Source organism: Sycon ciliatum, chromosome 1, assembly GCF_964019385.1.
Source record: "Sycon ciliatum chromosome 1, ocSycCili1.1, whole genome shotgun sequence".
Classification (NCBI taxonomy): Eukaryota; Metazoa; Porifera; class Calcarea; order Leucosolenida; family Sycettidae; genus Sycon; species Sycon ciliatum.
This window is the reverse complement of record NC_088643.1, coordinates 84,480,735-84,503,283: the sequence shown is the minus strand read 5'-3', so window position 1 is coordinate 84,503,283 and position 22,549 is coordinate 84,480,735. Positions and strand designations below refer to the sequence as shown.

Sequence of the window (22,549 nt, the reverse complement as noted above, 5' to 3'; positions counted from 1 at the left end):
GGGGAGGGGGGGGGGGGGTGATAAGATATCCCCCCCCCCCCCCCTACACACACACACATAGTATATCCCACATTCCCTGGAAAGTTCAAACAATCCAATACAAACAGTTCAGTTCACGGTCACACTACACCTGTGTTCATGAATTGCCTAGGTTTGGATTGGTGCTCAGAAATACTGCACTTATTATATTATTTACTTTGTAACCAGTTGCCATGGTTACTATTTCTGCACCTTCTTTCTGTCCTTACAGTTAGGAGAGTATCGGCTGGTCTCCAATTTTCAGAATCTGCGTGCCAGTCTCACAAGATTCTATTCGTTCTTTGCATCGGAGGACACATCATCGTCAGTGATTTATACGAATCCCTATTACGATGCGTTTGGGCTAGGTATGAAGTGCATGATTTGAGAAGAAACTGTAGGAGAATCCCATTAGAGAGGTTCTGGAAAACGAAAGTGTGCATGAACTTTCTCGTTCCGTATGAAAGCACTGAACTTTGTGTTTACGTCGTCTGCAGGTCGGAGTGCAAAACTGGCTGAGTATGCGAAATGAACTTTCACGTGTATTTTATTTTCCGTGCACTCGCCTCCAGTGGCTCACCATAATTATCATGGCGATCCACTGCGCCGTATTTTCGTGAATTTCTACAGACGGTCATTTTTTCGAGAGCTACAGTTGGACCTCGCTTAAAGGGGAAGTATACCCTAAAATCAAATTTTCACCAGTTGTAGTCTTCGGGGTGCTGAGTCGAATGGTCTTGGTCCGAGGAAGCTGCGACGCTCCCTTCCTACTTGAATCCCAATCGAACTCGCGCACTTCCACCGAAACTGGGTGACTGCGCCCTACTAGATGGGGATTTGTATGCAAATTGTCACTAAAAGCGCCATTTCGTTCTTATAAAAGCACGGATGACCGCAATTGGCACATATGTTGTAGTCTTTTGGACGCTGAGTCGACTGGTTTTGGTCCGAAAAGGCTGCGATGCAGCGTTCCTCCTTTATTCCCAATCGAACATGGTTGAACAAGCGGTCACGTGCTCCTGGGTGCCCAAATCACCTGGTCACCGCGCCAGCAGGCGACAACTTTCACACCAAGGTTCAACTCGAGTGACAGGACTGCACCCAAAAAAGGTCAAACAGGCTAGTAAGTTGTACCCTGCAGGCACGGTGACCAGGTGACTGGTGTACGCAGGAGCACGTGACCGCTTATTCAACCATGTTCGATTGGGAATAAAGGAGGAACGCTGCATCGCAGCCTTTTCGGACCAAAACCAGTCGACTCAGCGTCCAAAAGACTACAACATATGGGCCAATGGCGGTCATCCGTGCTTTTATAAGAACGAAATGGCGCTTTTAGTGACATTTTGCATACAAATCCCCATCTAGTAGGGCGCAGTCACCCAGTTTCGGTGGAAGTGCGCGAGTTCGATTGGGAATAAAGGAGGAAGGGAGCGTCTCAGCTTCCTCGGACCAAGACCATTCGACTCAGCACCCTGAAGACTACAACTGGTGAAAATTTGATTTTAGGGTATACTTCCCCTTTAACCACACATATCTGTTTTCCACGAAATTATCGGGATAGGCGAGAGAACCGGATAATCGGACACACATACTGTGTGTATGCATGACATAATTATACTGTACTTCAAGTAAATCGGTAACCAACGATTTTCTTCCGCATGGCGAGGGGTCCGGATAAAAGAGGACCGGATACGCATGGTCTGACTGTATAAGGTTGTGTTAATTTTCGCAACTCACCACCAGCACCATAGTACATCCTCATATTGTAAGGACCTGCAGCGACGCCTATCAGTGTGTTTTCTATGTGATCTCACGCTTGCTATGTTCAGGGGTGATATTGACTGTGGCCGCTCCCGTGTACACGTTTGGCGGTGCGACGGGTTCCACTCCCGTTCTGCGTGGCGTAGTCGGTGTTGACATCACTATCACCGACCTGTTTGGCGACATCTCCTATTTCTCCGACGACGAGCATCAGTATGCGTTCATGATCAACACGGAAGGTACGTTTACATTTGAACACTGATGTGATGTTGTCCGCATGCTCTGCGTCGTCCAGCCATGCACCCATGTACTACACTGTACTGGTATATGCAGGCACCGTGATCTTGGGGGGGGGGGGGGGGGAAGTGCTGGATAAAGTCTGTTGCAATTTCTACCATCTGAACACCGCCCAGGAGCTGGTGCAGTGTCTCGTTGCTTGGAACACCAAGGTGCATTAATTAACAAGTGTTTTTTTTTATCTTTTCACCACACCTCTAACCCGCAACACATAAGCAGTCCTCGGCTACACCACGTACAACGGTTGGTTCCAAATTCTCACCCAGGAGAGCATCTTGATGCTGTTTTGTTGCCTGCCGCAGGCCATGCAATTCTGCATCCGCTTCTCAACCAGCCAGCAGACCTGTCCTCTGACCCAACCTTCCAAGACATCACCTTGCTGGAAGTCGATGCTGCGTTCCGTGACCAGATATATTACGAGATGCGGGCGTAAGTTCCTGTCCGTGTTTTCCGAGTGAACGCATTGCATGTTGCTGTGTGCACAATCAACTTACATCTAGCTCTTTATTCACTCTTTCTACTTGCCTTGGCCACTGGGCAAGCGTGGTTGAATTTTGACACTTTGTTGCTATTGTTTTTGCTTCAGAAAAACACCAGGACATGCTGTGATCAATGCGACACGCTTTGTGACCTCTGGCATCAGTCCGTACGAGGGAGCTCAGGCCACCACGGTCCTATCATCTTATGATTGGAAGCCGGTATGTAACAGGGTCGGCCCACTCTGGGGAGGGTAGTCACTAGGTCGCGATGAAGGTTTGTGTGAGCATGTCTCTAACTTGAATAGAGGTGCTGTGGAGAGGGAAGGGGGGGGGGGAGGGAGGGGAGGGGAGGAGTCATCACTAGTAAAGGCCTCCAGTAAAGTCGAGCGCCCAAGAACGTTGTTTCCAAAGGGTTAGCCTGGGACGTTCCTATTTATCAGCAATCTGGCTGCGTTCTTATAGCACGTTCTTAGAAATAATCCGTACCGGATCATCATGATCATAATGTATCCCACAAGTTGCCAGAAAACCAACACCACCGTTCTCCACTTTAGGCTGTGGCGTTCTGAGTATTTCAGGCTGGACGTTCTTGGGCTCCACGTTCTTCAGCGCGTGACTCTACTGTACCTGGACATTGGCATGGTCTATCCACTGGGTGGCATACCGCAGCAATGGGGTTAGCAGTGCAGCTCGGTATTGGTCAGGTTTGCACAACCACCCCACTGCTACACTCATAGGCTGAGTTCAATTGTCCCGGTAGTAATGTTGTATGCACGATCATCATGCTTGTTCCTTGTCAAATTGGCGTTGCTCGGCAGACATCTACTGGTGGCGGCGGCAGTCCAGGTGTTTGTAGAAACTGTGCTGTTTGCCGATTGACATGCTCCGTATTGATGCAAGAAATCCTGGTCCGCAGCTAACATGGTGGTGTTGTGGCCGTTGCTATGCTTCCCCGGCACACAGGTGGATGGCACATCATTCATACTCTGTGTTGTTCTAAACATGGACCTTTCCCGGGAAGTTGCCAGCATATCACCACAGCCTGCTCCGAGATCAGGTACGTTGTTCGGAGCTAATCCAGTTAGGAGTGTGATCCATGGTTGTCTTGTCACTTGTGACTAGCATTTATCATTAACTCCACTTTCTCCAGCTAGAGCTAGACCTTCAGTGATCAATGTTCCGCTGAGCTAGGAGTACCTTTATTTATTTATTTATTTCTGCACCTCGTGGCATGTCAAGACAGCCAATTGAATTGAGGAGATGGTGAGACCAACCACGGAAGAAGAGAAAAAAAGAAAATGAAGAGCACGTACACAAAGTGGGAAGGGATTAGCAACTTACAAAGCAATGGGATGCTCAGCGAGCTATGCAGCGGAAGTGGTGACTGTGACTTTGTTTACAGGGAGATACTGAAGTGCTGTCTGACGAGGGTACGGAATTTGGGCATATCTGGAGCTTGTCTAACACTGGGAGGCAGTTGGAGCCACGTGGAGTAGGAGGAAAAGAAAGGGGAATTTACGAATAGGGTAGACCTTGCTAGGGGGAGACGAACGCAGCTTCGGGTGGTGCCACCTGAATTGAACCAATTAACCTTTTGAGCCCGGGCCCATTGAAAACCTCTGCCACGCAGTAAAATTTTTAATTCACTCTATGTGAGCAAACTTGATTTTAAACGATTCTTTCATGTATCCTGAGCACAGAACTGTTTTCGTTTTGAAAATACGACAAAGATTACAAAAGTTATGACCGTTTTCATAAGGTAGTTATACGCGAAATTGGTATTTGGAAATGTATGCACGCGCATGTAACTCCAGTTCAAACTTACGGAGCGACTCGCACTTTTTTTTACGGTACGCGTACATACTAGGAGTCCTCTGTGCAGCGGTACAGCTCGACGCCACGCCACGGAAGAAACGCGGGATCGATGTAGTTCCACACTGACTCGTGACGTCCTAGAATTTCACGCGTGTCACAGTGGCAGTGGTCATGACGTGTCAGAACGTCACGCGTGCTCAAAAGGTTAAGGGACTGTAAATGAGCAGGGTGCTGGTCAAGAAAAATTTAATGTGCCAGGGTGCACTTGGAAGCATCAACGGGTAATGTTGCAGAGTGGTAGTGGATGCAGCATACAAGTCTGGATTTGAGATATAACGATCTGTACGAAATATGATGCGCAGTATCCGGCGATGGAGAACTTCTAATTTACCTATGTGGGTTTTGCCAATGGTGGACCAGGCAGGGAAGCCGTACGTGAAGAGGGGAAGAATGTATGATTTATAAAAATTAATCCGGCAATTTTGGGGCAAATGGGACAAGTGACTTGACATTATGCCGACAGATCGGCATACTTTGGACGACACATGATCAGCATGGTGAGACCAGGAGAGGGCGGAATCTATGACAATGCCAAGGTGTTTATGGTGGGGCGCTACAGAGATAGGGTGACCGGGATCATCGGGAAAGTGGAAGATGGGCACTGGATCTGTGGGAGGGGGAAAAAAGGAGGAGCTCGGTTTTGGTCACATTTGGCTTAAGGTACCAAGTGCTCATCCAGTGAACAATGTCGTTGATACAGGTCTGAACTTTGGGGTACAGGGTGGCGTGAGATGGGTTGATGTGACAATCATCTGTTCTCTTTTCTTTGTTCACTCTCTCCCCTCCCTTCCTCCTCCCTCCCTCCTCCCTCCTCCTCCCTCCCCAGAGTCCTCCTCCCTTCCTCTCTCCCTCCCTGGCTCCCTCTCCCCCTCCCTTCCCTTCTCTCTCTCTCCCTGTCTCTATTTATCTACTTGTACAAGTACATATCTCTCTCTCTCTCTCTCTCTCTCTCTCTCTCTCTCTCTCTCTCTCTCTCTCTCTCTCTCTCTCTCTATTGATCTACCGGTTTATCTCTCTTTCTCTCTAACAGCTGGTACTGTGTATCATCGACTGGACCTGATAACAACGTCAACACCGAAATGCAATCAGTTCGGAAGGGTGGCAACAGGTGGTGAGTCAAGTCACTCAAATGCATTATTTCCTGTCAGCTGAGCAGACAAAGAGCACCTCACAGGCCTTTCTATAACCGTGTCCGGATGGATGTAGGCAACATCGTTTCAAGTTTTGCCGTTTATTCTCCTGTTGTTGTTGCGTGTGTCAAATTAAATGCCAGATGTGAGCGCTGTAAAGTTTTCGCCAGAAGCTTTCCTGGACCCATCGTACTACCTGAATGTTCCAGAGAACAAGACTGGAGTCTCACAGTACCTGGCCTACCTTGATGGCCGCAGTTCATACAATCCATACTTCAAGGTAGACTGACAGCGTGTGTCATGTGCTATATCTGGCATTCCTTTTCTATTTTGAATGTTGTAAAAAATGTGCTGTAATGCAGGAATATTGTTGGTGATAAAGATCATGATTACCTTCAGTCGGCTAGGCACTCGATGCATTGACAAGTGATTGCTTAGCGCCCTACCAGGGCACGGCGTGTCAGCAGCTGCAAGAGTGTCCCAATGGACCCTGAGAGTTGACATGGTACATGCTGTACACTGTACATTGTACATTGTACATGTAAGCACCGACATTGATGAAAGGCACTGCAATACACCAATCATTGATTAAAGGCACTGCAATACACCAATCGGCTGGGTACGGTTCTCCAACGACCAAGCTTCAAATGGACTACTATACAGTGCACACAGTGCATTAAGATTACTGATGCGCTCGGCTTGACGTATACTTGTATTGACAAGTGCACCTGCAGTAGGGTCTATCTCACCTGCAGTAGGGTCTATCTCTCTCAGTAGGGTCTAGCTCACCTGCAGTAGGGTCTAGCTCACCTGCAGTAGGGTCTATCTCACCTGCAGTAGGGTCTATCTCTCTCAGTAGGGTCTATCTCACCTGCAGTAGGGTCTATCTCACCTGCAGTAGGGTCTATCTCTCTCGGTAGGGTCTATCTCACCTGCAGTAGGGTCTATCTCACCTGCAGTAGGGTCTATCTCACCTGCAGTAGGGTTTACCTCTCTCCCGCATTATGGGTGACTCTTTCAAACTTTTGGCACCATACTTCTTTCCTCTTCTTTTCCCGCCTGCAACAGGTCACAGTGAAGGATTATGTACGCCTGACAGCTCTGCTTGACTCTGTGTGGAAATTAGCATCAATTGATTACACGCAGTCTGTTGTGTGGAGGTACGCGTAGCGCTGTCATACGTTGTATGGCTCCAGAGGGTGCATGCGGCCACCTGCTGAACTACATTGTAGGAGCTCATAGATCTCCTGGAAGCATTACCGTATTTTCCGGAGTATAGTGCGCACTTTAGATGTGCTATTTTAGGCCCTAAATCGCAGGTGCGCACTATGCTCCGAATATGAAATGCATGTACTTCAATGAAGATTGAAGTGCGCACCCCCAATGAAGATTGGGGGTGCGCGTTATACAAAGGCGCGCACTATACTCCGAAAAATACGGTACGTCATTTGCTTAGCATCACATCATTTGCTTTTGAGATATTCCAGTGCCTATGGACTCTTGACTGATATTGTGGAGCGCAAATGTGATGCACAGCTGGAAATACCATCATTGAGAGAATGTTTCCTCTTCTGATTTCACCTCTCCTTGCTCCCCAGATACATCGGAACCATTGGTGGTGTGTTTCGCATCATTCCTGGAACGCAACTACCGACCTCTTATGATCATTTGAAACGTGGCTGGTAAGTACCGGCAATCACTGGTTCACTTGTTTTGAGAGAATTACTGGTGTTTGAAGTGTGGCTTATACTCCGGAAAATACGGTATATGACTGCCGGTATGGTCTTTCCCTCCATGTGTCTATACACGTGGGTACTTTCCCTGCATGCACATGTCTATGCACGTAGGCACTTTATATGCAGGCATTTTCCCTGTGTGTATGTACAGGTTTACTCGGTCCATCAACAATCCAGGACAACTGATCCTCTCCTCTCCTTATCTGGATGCGTTCGGCGCTGGATTTGTGGTGACGCTGGGAACTACAATCACTCAATCTGTCAATCAGTGAGTTCTACACCACTACTCACGTAGCCATGTTCCCATGGTAGTACTTCAGACACAGAGAGACTTTCAGAGTGCATGCGTCAGTGTGCACGCAGACGTTTATGCTCTATGGTCATGCTGTAGTAGATCAGCTGTAGGCTTGGTTAGTATTCTAGTATTTGTGCTATTTCCACGGTGTTCTCTTACCCAGCAAAACTATGAGGCGAATAGTTGGTATTGTTTGTCTGATATTCAGGCCAAAATAAATAACCGGCTTGTGTGGCTGTGTACAATGTACTGCTCCGGACATGTAAACACGGCGTTATTACGTATCCTGTGCATGCAGGTCAAGCATATCAGCAGTCGGAGCAGTGATGGCTGTGGACTTCACGCTGGGGTATCTGGACGAAGTGCTGCAGAGAGTCTATCCGCCTAGGGCTGGATTGAGGTCAGTGGTTTAGCTCAGTCGTGATGCAGTCCTGTTTCCATCAGCTCACTGGCGCCCAGTATTTCCAGGTGGCAGGGAGCTCAAACATCTTGTGAACGAAGTCAGTGACTGCACAGGATACTTGGAGAGCAGGAAGAGAAACTACATGACTGTACAGGCCTCCTTGCGATGGCTACCTAGAACAAAACACTCATTGGGGAAAGGTGAATAGGTGTGAATTAGTTCGTTTTTCGCGCTATTGTTTTTGTTTGCGTGTGTGATTTCATGGGGCACTGGTGGTAGTTGGAAATGATGCCAGCACTGTTCTCTTTTCAGTCTGATGATCGTTTTGTCGTGAAGCTCAGAGTTACAAAATAATCTTCTTGTCTTCTGTGTATTGTACTGGTTGGCATATCCCATATTGATATGTTGTTTTGCACCTGCAGGTACATAATCATTGACTCTTCAGGTTACTTAGTATTCCACCCAGACTTTCTCACCGATGCCAGGAGTCCAGAATGGGTGCATCTTGGCCACAAGGTACGTCCAGGGTTGTCTTTGTGTGTGTGTGCGTGCGTGTATGTGTGTGTGCGTGTGTGTGTGTGTGTGCACACGTGCGCAGTGTGTGCATGCGTGTACTTCGAGGTAGAAGAGAGAACCAACAGAATTTCCACTACGGCACAGTTTTATGTCGAATCCGGACAATTTGTCCTCAGACCACTGTCTTGGTAAAAAGACAATGGAACAATGTACTAGTCAGGAGCTCCATCTACATCACATCCATATCACATCTATAATTATCACAAAGCTATTGTAAGGAAGCTCTGCCCATTGCGGTACAGTGAAACTGGTCTAAGACGACCGCTCAAGGGACCTTCAAAACGTGGTCTCAGCTACCAGGTGGTCTCCTTACCCAGGGTCCGTCATTTGACTGGAAATAGCATCCCTTGGTCCTGCTTGCAATGTTCTTTTCGGACAGGTGTCTGAGTGGTTGCCTGCCAGGTTTTACTGTATTTAGCACTGTGTGGACAGAGGAAAAATTCTACTGTGTCACACCTCACCAAGTACAGTTGTGCTTGGTGCAGTCCGACCCAAAGTGCGAATATTTGCACCCTCAACTTGTATGGCCCCTGACGCCGTGGAAAGTGGTACGAATGGAAGTGGTACGAATGCCGTGGAAGTGGTACGAATGCCGTGGAAGTGGTACGAATGCCGTGGAAGTGGAAAGTGGTACGAATGCAGCTCGACGTACACATGCACAAGTACAGTGATGTCATCGGAACTGGTCCAGGGCGCCAGTTTTTCACTTTGGATCGGATTGCACCAAGCACAACTATATATCAAAGAGCTGTGCACTATTATGTAGATGCTCTGCCACTGATGGCTTGAGATTGGCTCATGTACTGGAGTGCCTATGCACGTATCCTATTTTCTGCTGCAGGAGCCGTTTGTCATGAGAGATCTTCTCCTCAAGGGGGTGCTACAGAAGCAGAGCTGTGCACGCTATGATGCCTTCAGTCGACACGTTACATACAAGGTAGGTCACTGGAGCTGACCATGGCTATTGTGTCATATTGAAATACATGTACAGTATACACTAGTGTATGTGCTGCTGTCCAGTATAATGCTATGTGTGAGTGTATGTGCCACATTGTACATCAATGTCAGTCAGAATGGCCTGCACAGTTGTTCACCACATACATGACAAATATCTGCTCCAGGAAAAGTAAGACAATAGAGAGGTTCAGTGCCTCGTTTTTCATGAACGAAACGAGTGCTGACACCCGGTCCGGGTTAGAGTCTCGTTGACATCTCGTTCAGAAGATTCGTTTTTACGAATCCGGCCTGTCTGATTCGTATGCAGCTCCGAGATCGATCTGCCCCAGAAAGTGTGAACACTTTTTGACTTTTTTGAAATTTTTCATCTTTGTTGATTATCGATTCTTTCGTTTTCACTTTCGTTGTGTTTGGTACGAATTTTTCCTTTCCTTTTTCCGCAATGTCAAGTGAAATGCAGGCTCCCCCAACGTCCCCCTCCACCCCCCGTGTCTCCCTCTGGAGCAACTCCTGTAGAATGCAGAAGAATTCGGAAACTTGCAGTCTTAGATGACATCAAGTTGCTGAACTTGATCTTGTCCTCCGGACATGAAAACGTCTTTGCCTTACCGCAAGGGAATAAGGCTTGGCAGGACATCGGCAACGCCCTGTCACGGTCGGAACAGTTAGTTCTTAATGATGTGCTGACCTGACGTTCGAACGTTCGCGCGTTTGTATTAAGAAGTCTTTGCGGGAAGAAATTTTGCGGAAAGATCTTTCAAATTTTCTCTCTGCCATATTTACCATGACAACCATGATGCGACTCGCTGTCTTCTCGTGCACGAGTCACTGAACTTATTTTGGGCACTGCGCGAGCCGAATACAAAACGAAATCGATCTCGTTTCGTTTACGAGTTGACAACGAATCACTGAACCTCTCTAGTGTGTACGGTTGTGAATTGTTTGCATTCAATGAATGGATGATCCTTGAAGGGTGGTGGAGTTCCTGCCTTGATCCTTGAAGGGTGGTGGCGTTCCTGCCTTGATCCTTGAAGGGTGGTGGCGTTCCTGCCTTGATCCTTGAAGGGTGGTGGAGTTCCTGCCTTGATCCTTGAAGGGTGGTGGCGTTCCTGCCTTGATCCCTGAAGGGTGGTGGCATTCCTGCGGATGCGGAAAACTCGGTCTCTGGCCGAGTCTAACACGAGCCGTGAATTTTTTTAATGAATAGATTTTGCTCTGCTGGTGTTTTGTCAATGGACGTATAGATGGTGCTGCCTGGTGGTGCCACCTCCTTCTCCAGCACGGCTGATTGCTTCTCCAGCACAGTATCCTATCAGGTAATATACCAAGTAGTTATCCGCAACTAAGTACTACACTGTACTATACATGTGTACAGTACTCTGGCATCAGCTGCACAAGTGTGTGTGTGCGTGTTCTCTTCATGCGTGTATGCATGTATGCCTCCACTTGTATGTTGCAGGAATGCATTGATCAACGCCCAAAGCAAGGCTGTGTGACGTGGCAGGAATGGGATTGTGTGTGATTTGAACATGGATACCGTACTGCTGTGTATAAAAGCCTGGTTAAGACAGACAATCGGCAACATACGCCTGGTTTCCATACTGACGTGCATTGAACATTTAAAGGAATTGGTTTGAATGCCCCAAGTACTAGTTGAATAAGCCCAACTCTCACATAGGCTTGTACAAGAGTTAGCCAGATCGTCTCAGATGGTCCCAGGTCAAAACACCGAACGACAATGCGTTTTAGGGTATTGTCAGTGTATGGCTCGACCTTCGAGTTGAGAATGCTTGAGCGATCCATTGTGTGTATGTGTGTGTGTGTGTGTGTGTGTGTGTGTGTGTGTGTGTGTGTGTGTGTGTGTGCGTGCGTTTGTGTCTGTACAGTTTGAGCAAGTTGATAACTCCAATGTGTACGTAGGCTTCTTGAGCAGCAGCAGCTGTAGTCGTAAGGATGGCACACTATACCAGTCAGCATGCTCTTGCCCAACGGTAAGTACATGTACAGGTGATTATAGCGTGCCCGTCTGCAGCTCGTGCATACCTGGTAATGCCAATACTGTAGGATAACTTGAGCAGGTTATCGTTCAGCCATGCACTGTGCGATAGTAGTACATGTATTTAGTACCTAATTCCTGTGCTACTTGTAACTGGCAAGTAACACTGGGGACATGCTGAAGAGGTAGTCCACAATTACTCTCTCTCTCTCTCCCTCCCTCCCTCCCTCCCTCCCTCCCTCCCTCCCTCCCTCCCTCCCTCTCTCTCTCTCTCTCTCTCTCTCTCTCTCTCTCTCTCTCTCTCTCTCTCTCTCTCTCTCTCTCTCTCTCTCTCTCTCTCTCTCTCTCTCACACACACACACACACACACACACACTACTACTACTACTACTACTACTACTACTACTACTATGTACAGCTACCCTATCGGGCCACGCCGCTCCCAGAAGCGGGAGACAACGACAAGAAGAGAGAAGAGAAGAGAGAGAAATCGCAAAGTCAACAATATTTGGCATGGCGTTGCAAGTCCTGTGGCCTTGAGAACCGTCTTTCGCAATACACACACACACACACACACACACACACACACACACACACACACACACACTTGCTCACTCTGTGTGTGTGTGTCTCTCCCCTCTCCAGTTCAACGGGCTCGGTCGGTGTTCTTCAGTAACAGTGCAGACCTGTGAATGCCCATGCACAGTTGACCTGCCCGTCTCTGCATGCAACAACTCCTTTCCTGAACAATCACGCCAGTAAGTACAGGATTGCAGCTGTTGCCCATCAAACATGTACTAGCAAGAGTACATAACCCCCAAGAGTGTGCAACTCCAGCTATGGGGTCTGCGACGGCAGAACTTCACATCACGTGATGAACCCGTACACATTATTTGCACTCTGTGCATGATAGATACAGGGTTTTATCCCATGGTACGGTACTATAGGCCTGTTTCAGCCAATCAGGAGCCTTGCTGACCGGGAAATAATAGCCAATACAATCCCGCGCGGGATGATATTCATTATTAACTGGGTTCACTTTTACCGTACCTACTACGGTGCACCCTGCATTGGCATGCCCCCCACCCCCTCTCGATTCGATGCAATGCATCTTGCCACTGGAGTCCTTTCGATCAGAACCCAGCGACAAAATGCACTACACAGAACCGTGAGAGGGTGGGAGCATGCAAATGCAGAGTGCACCGTCGGTACAGTAAAAGTGAACGGAGAGAACTTACCTCCGTGACTACGTCCAAAACCAGATTCCACACACACAAACAAACAACGAACTCCAATCACTATTCAACTCAACATTACGACACAAAGGAGACTTCGAAGTGCATCTGTTCTCATTCACTCTTTGTAAACTCGAAAAGTACACAAAGTATCACCATCCGAGTGAAAATTACTAATTGCAAGGAGAGATACTGTAACAACTCGAAAAGTACAAGACGTGAAAGTGAGAGGAAAAATCGTGTACAGAATATTCAACAGTGTGAAAGAAGAAGAGCTCAGCAATCCATGTGTGATGTAGATAAGATATGGATGCAAGATGCGACCCGCAGTGATTATCATGACATTGTATCCAGTACGATTACCACAAGAACAATCTAAAACGTAGATGCTGCTACAAATCCAGTATGCCTATAATATAAGAAGATCAACGTTCTTCTGATTGCATAGTGGCCGATAGTGATACAACCAAGAGTCTTGATACAACGAAATGCACTTTACTCACTGGTGCCAATGTCCGACGATATGTACAATGTGGTTACTGCCTGCACGGACAGTGTTCAGCAAGGATCCCAAACCGTTGAAAGTTAGTTCCACGCCGATCCAATGACGAGGAAGTCAGCACCAGCATCCATAATGACGTTGTATCTCGCCGTGACTTGAAGTATGGCCCTTACTTTGAATCAAATGACTATGTATCATAACAGTGCAATCTTCGTCAATTCTCTAGTCCAACTACTAAAATGCAACTTGTCTCCCGAGCTCCATCGCTCTCAAACCTCGACTGGATTGAAAAGAAAGGCAGCATCTTGTTTTTGGCATAGCTGTACCTTGGTAATTGTATTCAGAACGCAGTTGCGTCGATCCCCAAAATGCGTAGATGTACCTGGGATAAGTAGGATATTGACCCGCGTACTCGGGTGTTACCGTACCCTCATATCATCCCTCCTGCTACGCAGTCGGGATGATATTCGGGAGGTAACACCCTCGTACTTGGGTAATATCCTATACGTACGCAAGCCAGCTTTGGGCTGAACTCTCTTGTGGTCACTTTGCACTGTTTGCCAGCGTAACCTTTTGAACCATGTCACGTGATGTGAAGTTCTGCCGTCGCAGCACAGCATAGAGGTTGTGCAGGCAGTTGCACACTCTTGGGGGTTATGTACTCTTGGGGCATGTTGGATTGGTAAGGATCGGGATCCCGATCTCAGATCCGTCGGATCCTTCAGAGTCAACTGAACACTTTATTTCGGACCTTGACTGTTGGCATGTTGACGAAGTAATAGAATGGCGCTCACAAGTAAGGGTGGCCACATCATGCGAATTATTTTGTCCAAAATTGAAATTTAAAAAGCGAAAAAACAGTCAAAATGTTTTAAGAAAATTCAAAAATCCCCCAAAATGCAGAACAAATTCGATCTGTTGCCATGGTTTTTACAGTACTCGTACCCAATAGTTCCAAAAAAAGCAAAAAATTAAAATAAATCCACAAACTTCTTTTATCATGTGTGTCTGTGTGCTTCCAAATTCGGGGATGGGTGTCAAAAGGTCAAAGGTGTGTATTTGAAAGTACTGTTTTCACATGTCAAACTTGGTAATATAATGAGCAGCACATGTACTCTCCGGATGTGACATCACTGTCGTTCTCCAAAACGGCCAAAATTCAATCCTGATGGGGCCAAAATTTCAAAAAAATTCAAAGTGCGAAAATCCAACCAAAATTCAAAAATAATTGAAAACATTTTGTGGACAAGCCTACTCACAAGTCACCCAAAAGGGTGAAAGTCGTACTCATCGCACACATCGTACAAAAAGTCAACAAACTCTATCTCAATCCACGTGTACGTACCACAATGTGTACAAAAATGATTTTTACCCGCCATATACGCACAAAAGTCACATTTGGATCCGTTGGATCCGGCCAACCCTGCTCCCCTAGGTGGGTTGACCGGATCCAAATCCGAAGGATCCGGATCCGGATTCGACCAATCGAAAGGGTGCGAATCCAGTGGATCCGGGGATCGGGATTCCGATCCTACCAATCGAACATGCCCTTGGCCTTGGTACTACTACTACTACCTGGTTACAATGATTTTTTTTGATAGCTCGTAGATCTACTCGTAGAGTCGCAGATCTTTTTTTAAATTTTTTTTAGAGTCAAGCCAGTAGGTAGTTAACAAAGCACGAAGAAGTGTAAAAACAACAGAAAAATGATAAAGCACCCATTTTGATAATCCAGGGGATGGCCCACGCCAGGTACTGTCACTGTATTATAAATAATACGTAATGACTGATAGAAGGTGTGAAGCAAACTAATAACAAAAGTGTAAATGAAAATCGCTGCTAGATCACACGAATGCCAAGTCACACTGCAAGAGCTAGTGCCCTGGAATCACTGCCTCCGCAGCAACACGAGAAGCAGGGGTGGTAGAGTCGACGGAGGCCTTGAGGCTGCGGGATCCACGGAGACACATGACGCTCGCCCGCTGGTTACTATTTGTACTTGTATTGATGTGGATCTGAATGAAAATTAACATTGTACACCAGGAGTGTTTCTTCTTCATGCCCATGTTTGTCTTCTGAAATCTCTTCAAATCCCTTCACTGCTTCTTGTACGCCGAATGTCCTGTGTGTGCGTGTGTGTGTGTGCGTGTGTGTGTGCGCACGCGTGCGCCCACAGATACAATGTGTGCCCAGCAGAAATCTTCGCACTGCCTGTAGTGCCTCGCAAGGCAGGATCAGTATCAGGACTGAGCAAGTGTTCCGACAATCCATGCGCCACCATTTCCAGATCCGGGTACGGAAGACGTCTCACACCTGCTTTATTATTGCCGCCCATGATTGAACCAACAAACGTGTCTGATGTTTGTAGCACATGATTGACCCTAGGAAAGACAGAGTGGACTCACAGGCGGCGGTATAAATTCAGGGCCGTGCCCTATCATGCATGCCCTCCAAAAGCACTGTGTGCGGACAGACTTACCTGCATAGGCCCACATGTAGTGTACACAACTGTGTAATGCCCCACAACTAGTACAGGTCGTCCCTCGTTAATACATAATCTCTGGGACTTGACAAATGTTATGTATTAACGGGGTTTATGTACTAAACGAAAGTGTACATAACTTGCTTGTATACCAGAATTTTTCACTTTTTTCAACTTTTCTGAGTGTTTCCTGCTGCCATGACTAGGGAGCGAGATATTCTTGATTCCCTCGATATAACATAAAAATTATGTTATAACTAGGGCTCAAACGGTCACGGTTTTACCCCTGACGGTTAACTGCTAAGCTAACGGTCGGTTAACCGGTTATAACCTATAAGCCACGGCAATCCTGCGGACTCTTTTTTAACCGTATATTTGACTATACTCATTCAAAAAAAGTACCCTATTCAGTACAACGCACACGTGTACATTTGATCTTGCATGCTCATTCATACATACTCTCACACCAAGAGACCAGATATGACCGAGTTGACAGCCCAGAAATTGCGTACGCGTGCGACAGCCCGCGAAAGTGCACACTTTGCAACGACCTGATACTTGAAAAATTGACTGAAAAGTTACTGCGTAACCGTTATCTTTATCGGTTAACCGTTAATTCTTCGTAACCGGTCTGCAACCGGTTAATCGGACTAATCGTTTGAGCCCTAGTTATAACGGTCACATCAGTCAGCGAAGATTCTACATGATACATTACATGCCCAGCCGCGCCTGTACAGTCACTCGAAAAAAAAACAGAGCTTTGTCGGTTTGTGATGTGCGCTCTGATTTCTGAGCAAATTGTGTCCACAAGTAGAAACTAGAACACGACGTGCCTCCACTGGAAGGCCAAAAGACCAACAAATTATGTACTATTGAGGTAGGTGGCATGCGGGTATGGAGAAATGTTATGTACTAACGGGGTTTATGTACTAACCGACAAAATTTGTATGGAAGTGACCACGTTTCGTCCGGGACTTGAGATTTCTTATGTACTAACGGGGTTTATGTACTAACCGGACTCGTATTAACGGGGGACGACCTGTACTTGGCGCTTATCTTCTCACTTGGTTTTTTGGTGTTCTGCCTGTGCCACACGGCATGGAACCACCGATTCACCATCCGAACATAACCCTTGACCATTGCATCCGACGACATGGCAGCACAAACCATCACAGAAGTTGCGATCGGTTCGTTTGAGTCTTTTTGACGGAGCTGCCGCCGACGAACACTTCCGTCAGCGCAAGAAAACACTGCAACCTCCGCTCGAGTCCGTAAAATAGGTCAGGATGTTCGCATTTCAGAGCGATGGAGAATACAGTTTCTGTCTACTTCCAGCTGTCTGATGGCAAGGATTGTTTACCCCGGGGAGGTATAGAAAAGCTGAAAAAGCGCTTCGCGAGCTTGATTTTCAGTGCTTGACAGTACAGTGCCTAGTGAAGGGCTATCACCAGCAAATCGCTGACGAAGAAACTGCAGCTCATGTCGATATCTCCAGTAAGTGAGACCAATCCGGCGGACACACTTTGAAGCTCACAGAGGACAGGGCAAAGGCAGTGGCGTGTCCAGGATTTGGCTGAGGGGGGGTTGCGGCCGGGATCAAGGCGGGATGGGGTGGGGGTAGATGACATCATGCTACTGTCCCAGGTCAGCCATTTTGAAAACCGATATCAGGAAGCTCCTCCTGTAGCCCCCTTCTTCAACAGTTATTCACCCGAACGGCCCCAGGGCCAGAGACAGTTCCGGAGGATCAGCGCACCACATGGGGACAAGTGTCGACCTTGCTTCAAGTTCCCTTTCTTCGTGGGCTTGAGGGACGATCGAGCATGATGGTTTGGGGAAGCATTCTCTGGAACGCTCTCCCCTCTGATTTTAGAGTGATACGTGTCCCTGGTCCCTTCCGAAAAACTCTTTCTCCCATTGCTATACTTACTTTGTGAATATCCTCGTTAAACTTTTATTATCTGCCATAAATTCCAACCTTCTCATCTATCAATCATTTGTGCATGCATGTCTATAAAATCAACCACGTGTTCCTTACTCCATGAGATTGTCTTTCTATTCTTTGACTCCATGAAATTATTGTCTTTCTATTTCTGACTCCATGAAATTGTTCTTCATACAAATTTTTCCCTTTCTTCTTTTGGTCCTTTCTGTCTTATATTATTATTATTATCATTTCTTGTTTTCCCTTGCATATCATTCTGTGAGAACCTGTCCTATGGGCAGGTGAGAAGGCGTCTCTGCCTGTGCATTTGGTGAAGTAAAATAAACAACAACAACAACAACAACAACAACAACAACAACAAGCCGTAAATCTCACACACCACGAGCAGTATTTCTGTACTCGCAGCAACAATGTACATTGTAAACTTCAAATTTGCCGTTATGTGAGCGAATCAACTGCAATTATTTATGCGAGTCCAACAATTTCTCACCGCTCTCAAAGCATCCTTTACATAGGCAGCGGTACTTGTCACTGTGCGCTGTTCTTCATGTTCTGGCTGCTCGCTGACAACAGGTTCTTCCACGTCTGGTGGAGTGTGACTGTCAGTCCGCTCCGAAAGTTCAACTGGAATAACAGCGACTTCATCACTCCCACTGTTTCCTGTTGGAGCGGCAGCAGGAGTTGCGCCGCCACAGGAACGCTTTACAAAAATTCCAGGCTCTGCTGGCTAGAGCTTGGCCTTTTGGGATGTCCCTGAGACATCGAAGAAAAGCCTTCGAGTTAACCAAAACACGATTCGAACGAGGATGATCGCCTGAGCCCTCGGCATTCGAATCGTGTTTTGGTTGACTCGATCGAAGACTTTTCTTCGATGTTTGTACCGTTGAAGACGCGTCGAGCGCGTCCCAGCAGGGATCACACTGTACAACAGTACACAGTCAGGTCACCGTGTTTCTGTAGCCGTGCATGCTCACTGTACGTAGACTCGTACTCAAAAGACTGTACTGTACTAGTCTGTAGTGTGTACAATCAACACCAGCTCGAGCACCGCATGCGCGCACCGTGCAACCGCTTTTGGACAATCGTTTCAGGCCACGCGCGCCCCGAGCCTAGTCTAGCTCGACGCGGCGCGCGCCCTGTATTATTTTTCGAAACCTAGGTCGAAATTTTTGAGGGGGGGGCGCGCGCCCCCCCGCGCCCCCCCCCCTAAACCCGCCACTGAAAGGAGCTAATCAAAGAAAACACCAAGTCCTGAGAGAAACACCCGTGCAAAGGACTTTCAGGAAACTAGCCGAAAAGCCTGGTGCACGGCGTTGTAGGTGCAGTACGCACAGGTCACTGAGGTGCTACATCAAGCGGAAGCTATCACTGCGCTGCATGTAGATCTTCAAGCACCAGCGGCTCGCGTGGGTAGACCCGGGTGCTCAAATGAGACACAGGGTACCAAAACAGAAACACCCTGAAATTGTACCTAAACTTGTTCCGATTTCGTTTAGTTTTCACAAATACCATCAACATACGGCCCGCTAACGGTATGCCAAATTTCAGCGCTGCCCGGTAAACAGGTAAACGGCTTTTGAAATACTCGCGACCCACTTTTTGTTGGGTCCTTGATTCGAGGATGTGGGTCCACGGTACGGTGCTGCCAAAGACCTGCTGAATCTGCGGCTCCACTGACCATCTTGCTCTCAAAAACGAAGTAGTAAGTTACTACTCCCTGCCCTCAACTGCCATACCAAGCGTAGGCGATGGTAGACCCGTGTGCTTGAATCGGAGACGATCTGACGAGTTTGCTGTTTCTGATTCGAGCACCCAATTAATTATTTTCAAGTAAAAAATCCGAAGGAAATACGACTATTTTACTGCGTGCTGTAGCTTGTGTTGTAGCGCACCCAGGTTCTGAATTCCTGCTAGGTGGGTCAAGCCAGACTCTCTTCCCTGTTCCATCGCCTCTCCAAAAGTATATTCTGACATTGTTGAGATTTACAGATGAGAAATTGCACACCTGTCAAATCGTTTCTGATTCGAGCACCCGGGTCTACGGGTGCTGATCAGCAAGTACGACAAGCGCAAGAGGCGATTTGAAAAAAGGACACTGATATGGCATTGCCTTTTTTGTCTGAAACAAAGACGCATTGTTGTGACGAACGGGGATAACACTTACAGTCAACATGCGGGCAGTCTCACTCAGCTTCTGATGGGAAGGTGACAGGCACGCACTGCCTTTGAGCGTGATTCGAGACGAGGAGAAGTGGAACAAGCTATGAAACGACCTGTGCAGCAACTGTCCGGATCGTACGTTTTGAGCTCTTCCTCCCAGCGACGATAGTGGCGAGGAGGATGTGTAACTTGCTTGAATTTTCGACTGAGTTGCTTACTGACATGTAAATAATCATGTATATAGTGCTTTGTGATCGTGGCTTGCTTCAAATATTCGTATTTCTTTCCTGAGACAAGTGTGAAGATAAGCGCCAATTTTAACTGGGCGGACCAAGTACCGCACTGATTTTTAGCTATTTTTATAGAAGGGATAAGAAGATGTGCAGACGAGGGTGTTCAATTTCCGGCCACGTGTATGGTATTTCCCCGAATATAAGTTGTACCTTTCTACTTCGAATACAAAGGTCAAAGAAGGGGAGTGTAACGTATAGTTGAGCACGACTTAAAGCACACTGAAACTATACATTACAACAGAGACCTTAAGGGGTGTGACTCAAAGTCAGGGAAAGAGTGCAATCAGAGCAGGTTTGCGTTAGCCAATGGTGTTTTTGTCTTATGTTTGTGAATCCTTCCTGGAAGCAAATGCTGGTTTTTATGCATTCGTGTAATTACTCAGCGTTATTTGCAATAATAATAATAATAATAATGTACAATGTACAGTGTATATAGTGGCACGTCCGAAACCAACAACTTCTGGATCATTTAAACCCTGGTCGTCCAACCTAAATTTGGTTTGCTAAACCCCTGAGTCTCATTTTGTGTACGTAATGCAGGTCTTGTCGAGCATCTGTCGGTTGTGAGTGGTGTACCCGAGATATACGGGAGACTGAACTGGAAAGATCCTTCTGCTCAACCGACTGCTACTGCTTTCAAGGCATCGTGGGACGCCAGAATCCTAACGCTGGGTGCGATGCAGGTAAGATGGCTGGTCAACATACTTTACAACACAATGCTGCTTGGAAAGACGTACTTGCCCATCGATCCACGAAATAGATCCTCCACATAGAGAAGTTGTTGGAGCACGCACGGATATTGGACAGATCCAATTTGACCCTGGACACAACTTAAATCCTTGTTACCCCTCTATAATCACTGGGGAATACATTGCACGTACAATTACAATTGCGCATACGATTGTGCCTACAGTTTTGACCATGAGCAATTGCTGTGGTCCATAATTATTCTCTTCTTTCCATCATTTCAGGTTCAAGAGATGGACAGGGAGGCGGCAATAATGACAGTGGTGGCAGTGGCCAAGTCGTGTCTATGTTCGGTCTACTGATCCCGATGGTAGTCTGTGTGGGCACAGCTCTATTCCCATGATATAGCTACCTGACCACTGTGCTACACACAATAACGTTACTCCCGAAGCAGTTGACCAATTGCACTCACGTGTAAGCACACTGACTCACAACTAACATACAGTATCTAGTTTGCTATTAGCCTTCATTTGCCCTCATTGCCAACACCCAACCTCTTGATTTATTACCAGAAACAGTGCATGTGAGCAGCAAGAACCATGCAACAGCTTTACGATTGACACGATTTACGTATGCGAGATTTTTGAAGACATTGAAGGATTTCATGACACATTTCTGTTTTGTAAGAGGCGACTTACATGTGGTTCCTCTGCAGAAAGACAATCATGAACAAGTGTGTGCCTGCTTCATACAACCTTCACTCAGTCAAGAGCTAACCGCAAGCGCACCCTTTGCACAATATCGAATTGCCGCATATATTTAGATACCGGTATTTACCTCTTTTATAGAGCAATTCTAGACAAAGCTAAGGCTTAACCTGCTGCATTCATTAGGGATTTTATCATTTCACTTCTAGAATTCCACAAGAAAATGTGGCCACCCTGCCTAGCTATCATTGTTGGGATGCTTTTCTCTGAGAAGTATCTCATGAAATCAATTTGGAAACTTTTACATTTAACCATGAGTTTTTATTATAATTTTGTAGATTGGGCATTGGAGACGTGCTACAGCATGGTATTACTTTTGTTACGTTCAATGTCCACCTCACTGCAATACTATTCATTGATCTAACATTAATAAATCTCTCAGGTTGTCTCCACGTCACCCCTTAGAGTACGGAATACTTGACTATAACTATAACCATACTGCGGCTCTTTTCTGACACAGGCATCTCAAGTGAGTGTTGCCAGCTGCCAGGTTCAGTAGGATTGAGCCAACGAGAGTGCGCGCCGTGCAGCAGAACTTGAATGCCTGATCAGGCATTGGTTGGCACTGGCAGCCCTCACAGATCCACCGCACCGGCTGCATCGTGACACGTTCCAGGGCCTGGGTTGGGCGGCGTGGCAGAGTGCATGAATATATATTTATACGAAATAATGCATTTTCCGGGAAAAAAATCAGTAATAATGGTTCGTTTTTTAGCCCTGGGCCTAAATTCGAATTTTGAAAGCAGCTGGCACGCGAAAAAGTACAAGTCCGTGCGCGGTTGTCCGCCTTCCGTAGGTACCGGTACTGGTAATGTAGTCTGCACTGACATGCTGTACTATCGGTTCCGTAACGGTGTTTGGGTCTGTTTATTAGCCCATGGGCCTATAAACGGAGGTGGGCTTATATCCGGATATAGGCCTGTGGGCTTATATGCGCGGAACTACGGTACGCTAT

At 46.9% G+C, this 22,549-nt stretch overlaps 1 protein-coding gene across 1 annotated transcript in view; it reads left to right on the top strand.

Moving 5' to 3' along the window:
* The window catches only part of LOC135805984 (VWFA and cache domain-containing protein 1-like), a 31,897-nt gene extending 9,906 nt beyond the window's left edge, over positions 1 to 21,991 (top strand). The window contains exons 12-30 of the mRNA XM_065320103.1: positions 251 to 386; positions 1,848 to 2,018; positions 2,379 to 2,505; positions 2,663 to 2,774; positions 3,519 to 3,612; positions 5,461 to 5,541; positions 5,704 to 5,840; positions 6,629 to 6,720; positions 7,159 to 7,242; positions 7,448 to 7,564; positions 7,890 to 7,991; positions 8,417 to 8,510; positions 9,412 to 9,507; positions 10,772 to 10,843; positions 11,414 to 11,518; positions 12,169 to 12,281; positions 15,437 to 15,553; positions 20,681 to 20,823; positions 21,112 to 21,991. Of these exons, the coding sequence (XP_065176175.1) occupies positions 251 to 386; positions 1,848 to 2,018; positions 2,379 to 2,505; positions 2,663 to 2,774; positions 3,519 to 3,612; positions 5,461 to 5,541; positions 5,704 to 5,840; positions 6,629 to 6,720; positions 7,159 to 7,242; positions 7,448 to 7,564; positions 7,890 to 7,991; positions 8,417 to 8,510; positions 9,412 to 9,507; positions 10,772 to 10,843; positions 11,414 to 11,518; positions 12,169 to 12,281; positions 15,437 to 15,553; positions 20,681 to 20,823; positions 21,112 to 21,230 (2,112 nt within the window). The 3' untranslated portion in view covers positions 21,231 to 21,991. The remainder of the gene's footprint in view (positions 1 to 250; positions 387 to 1,847; positions 2,019 to 2,378; positions 2,506 to 2,662; positions 2,775 to 3,518; positions 3,613 to 5,460; positions 5,542 to 5,703; positions 5,841 to 6,628; positions 6,721 to 7,158; positions 7,243 to 7,447; positions 7,565 to 7,889; positions 7,992 to 8,416; positions 8,511 to 9,411; positions 9,508 to 10,771; positions 10,844 to 11,413; positions 11,519 to 12,168; positions 12,282 to 15,436; positions 15,554 to 20,680; positions 20,824 to 21,111) is intronic.
* The last annotated feature ends 558 nt before the right edge of the window (positions 21,992 to 22,549 follow it).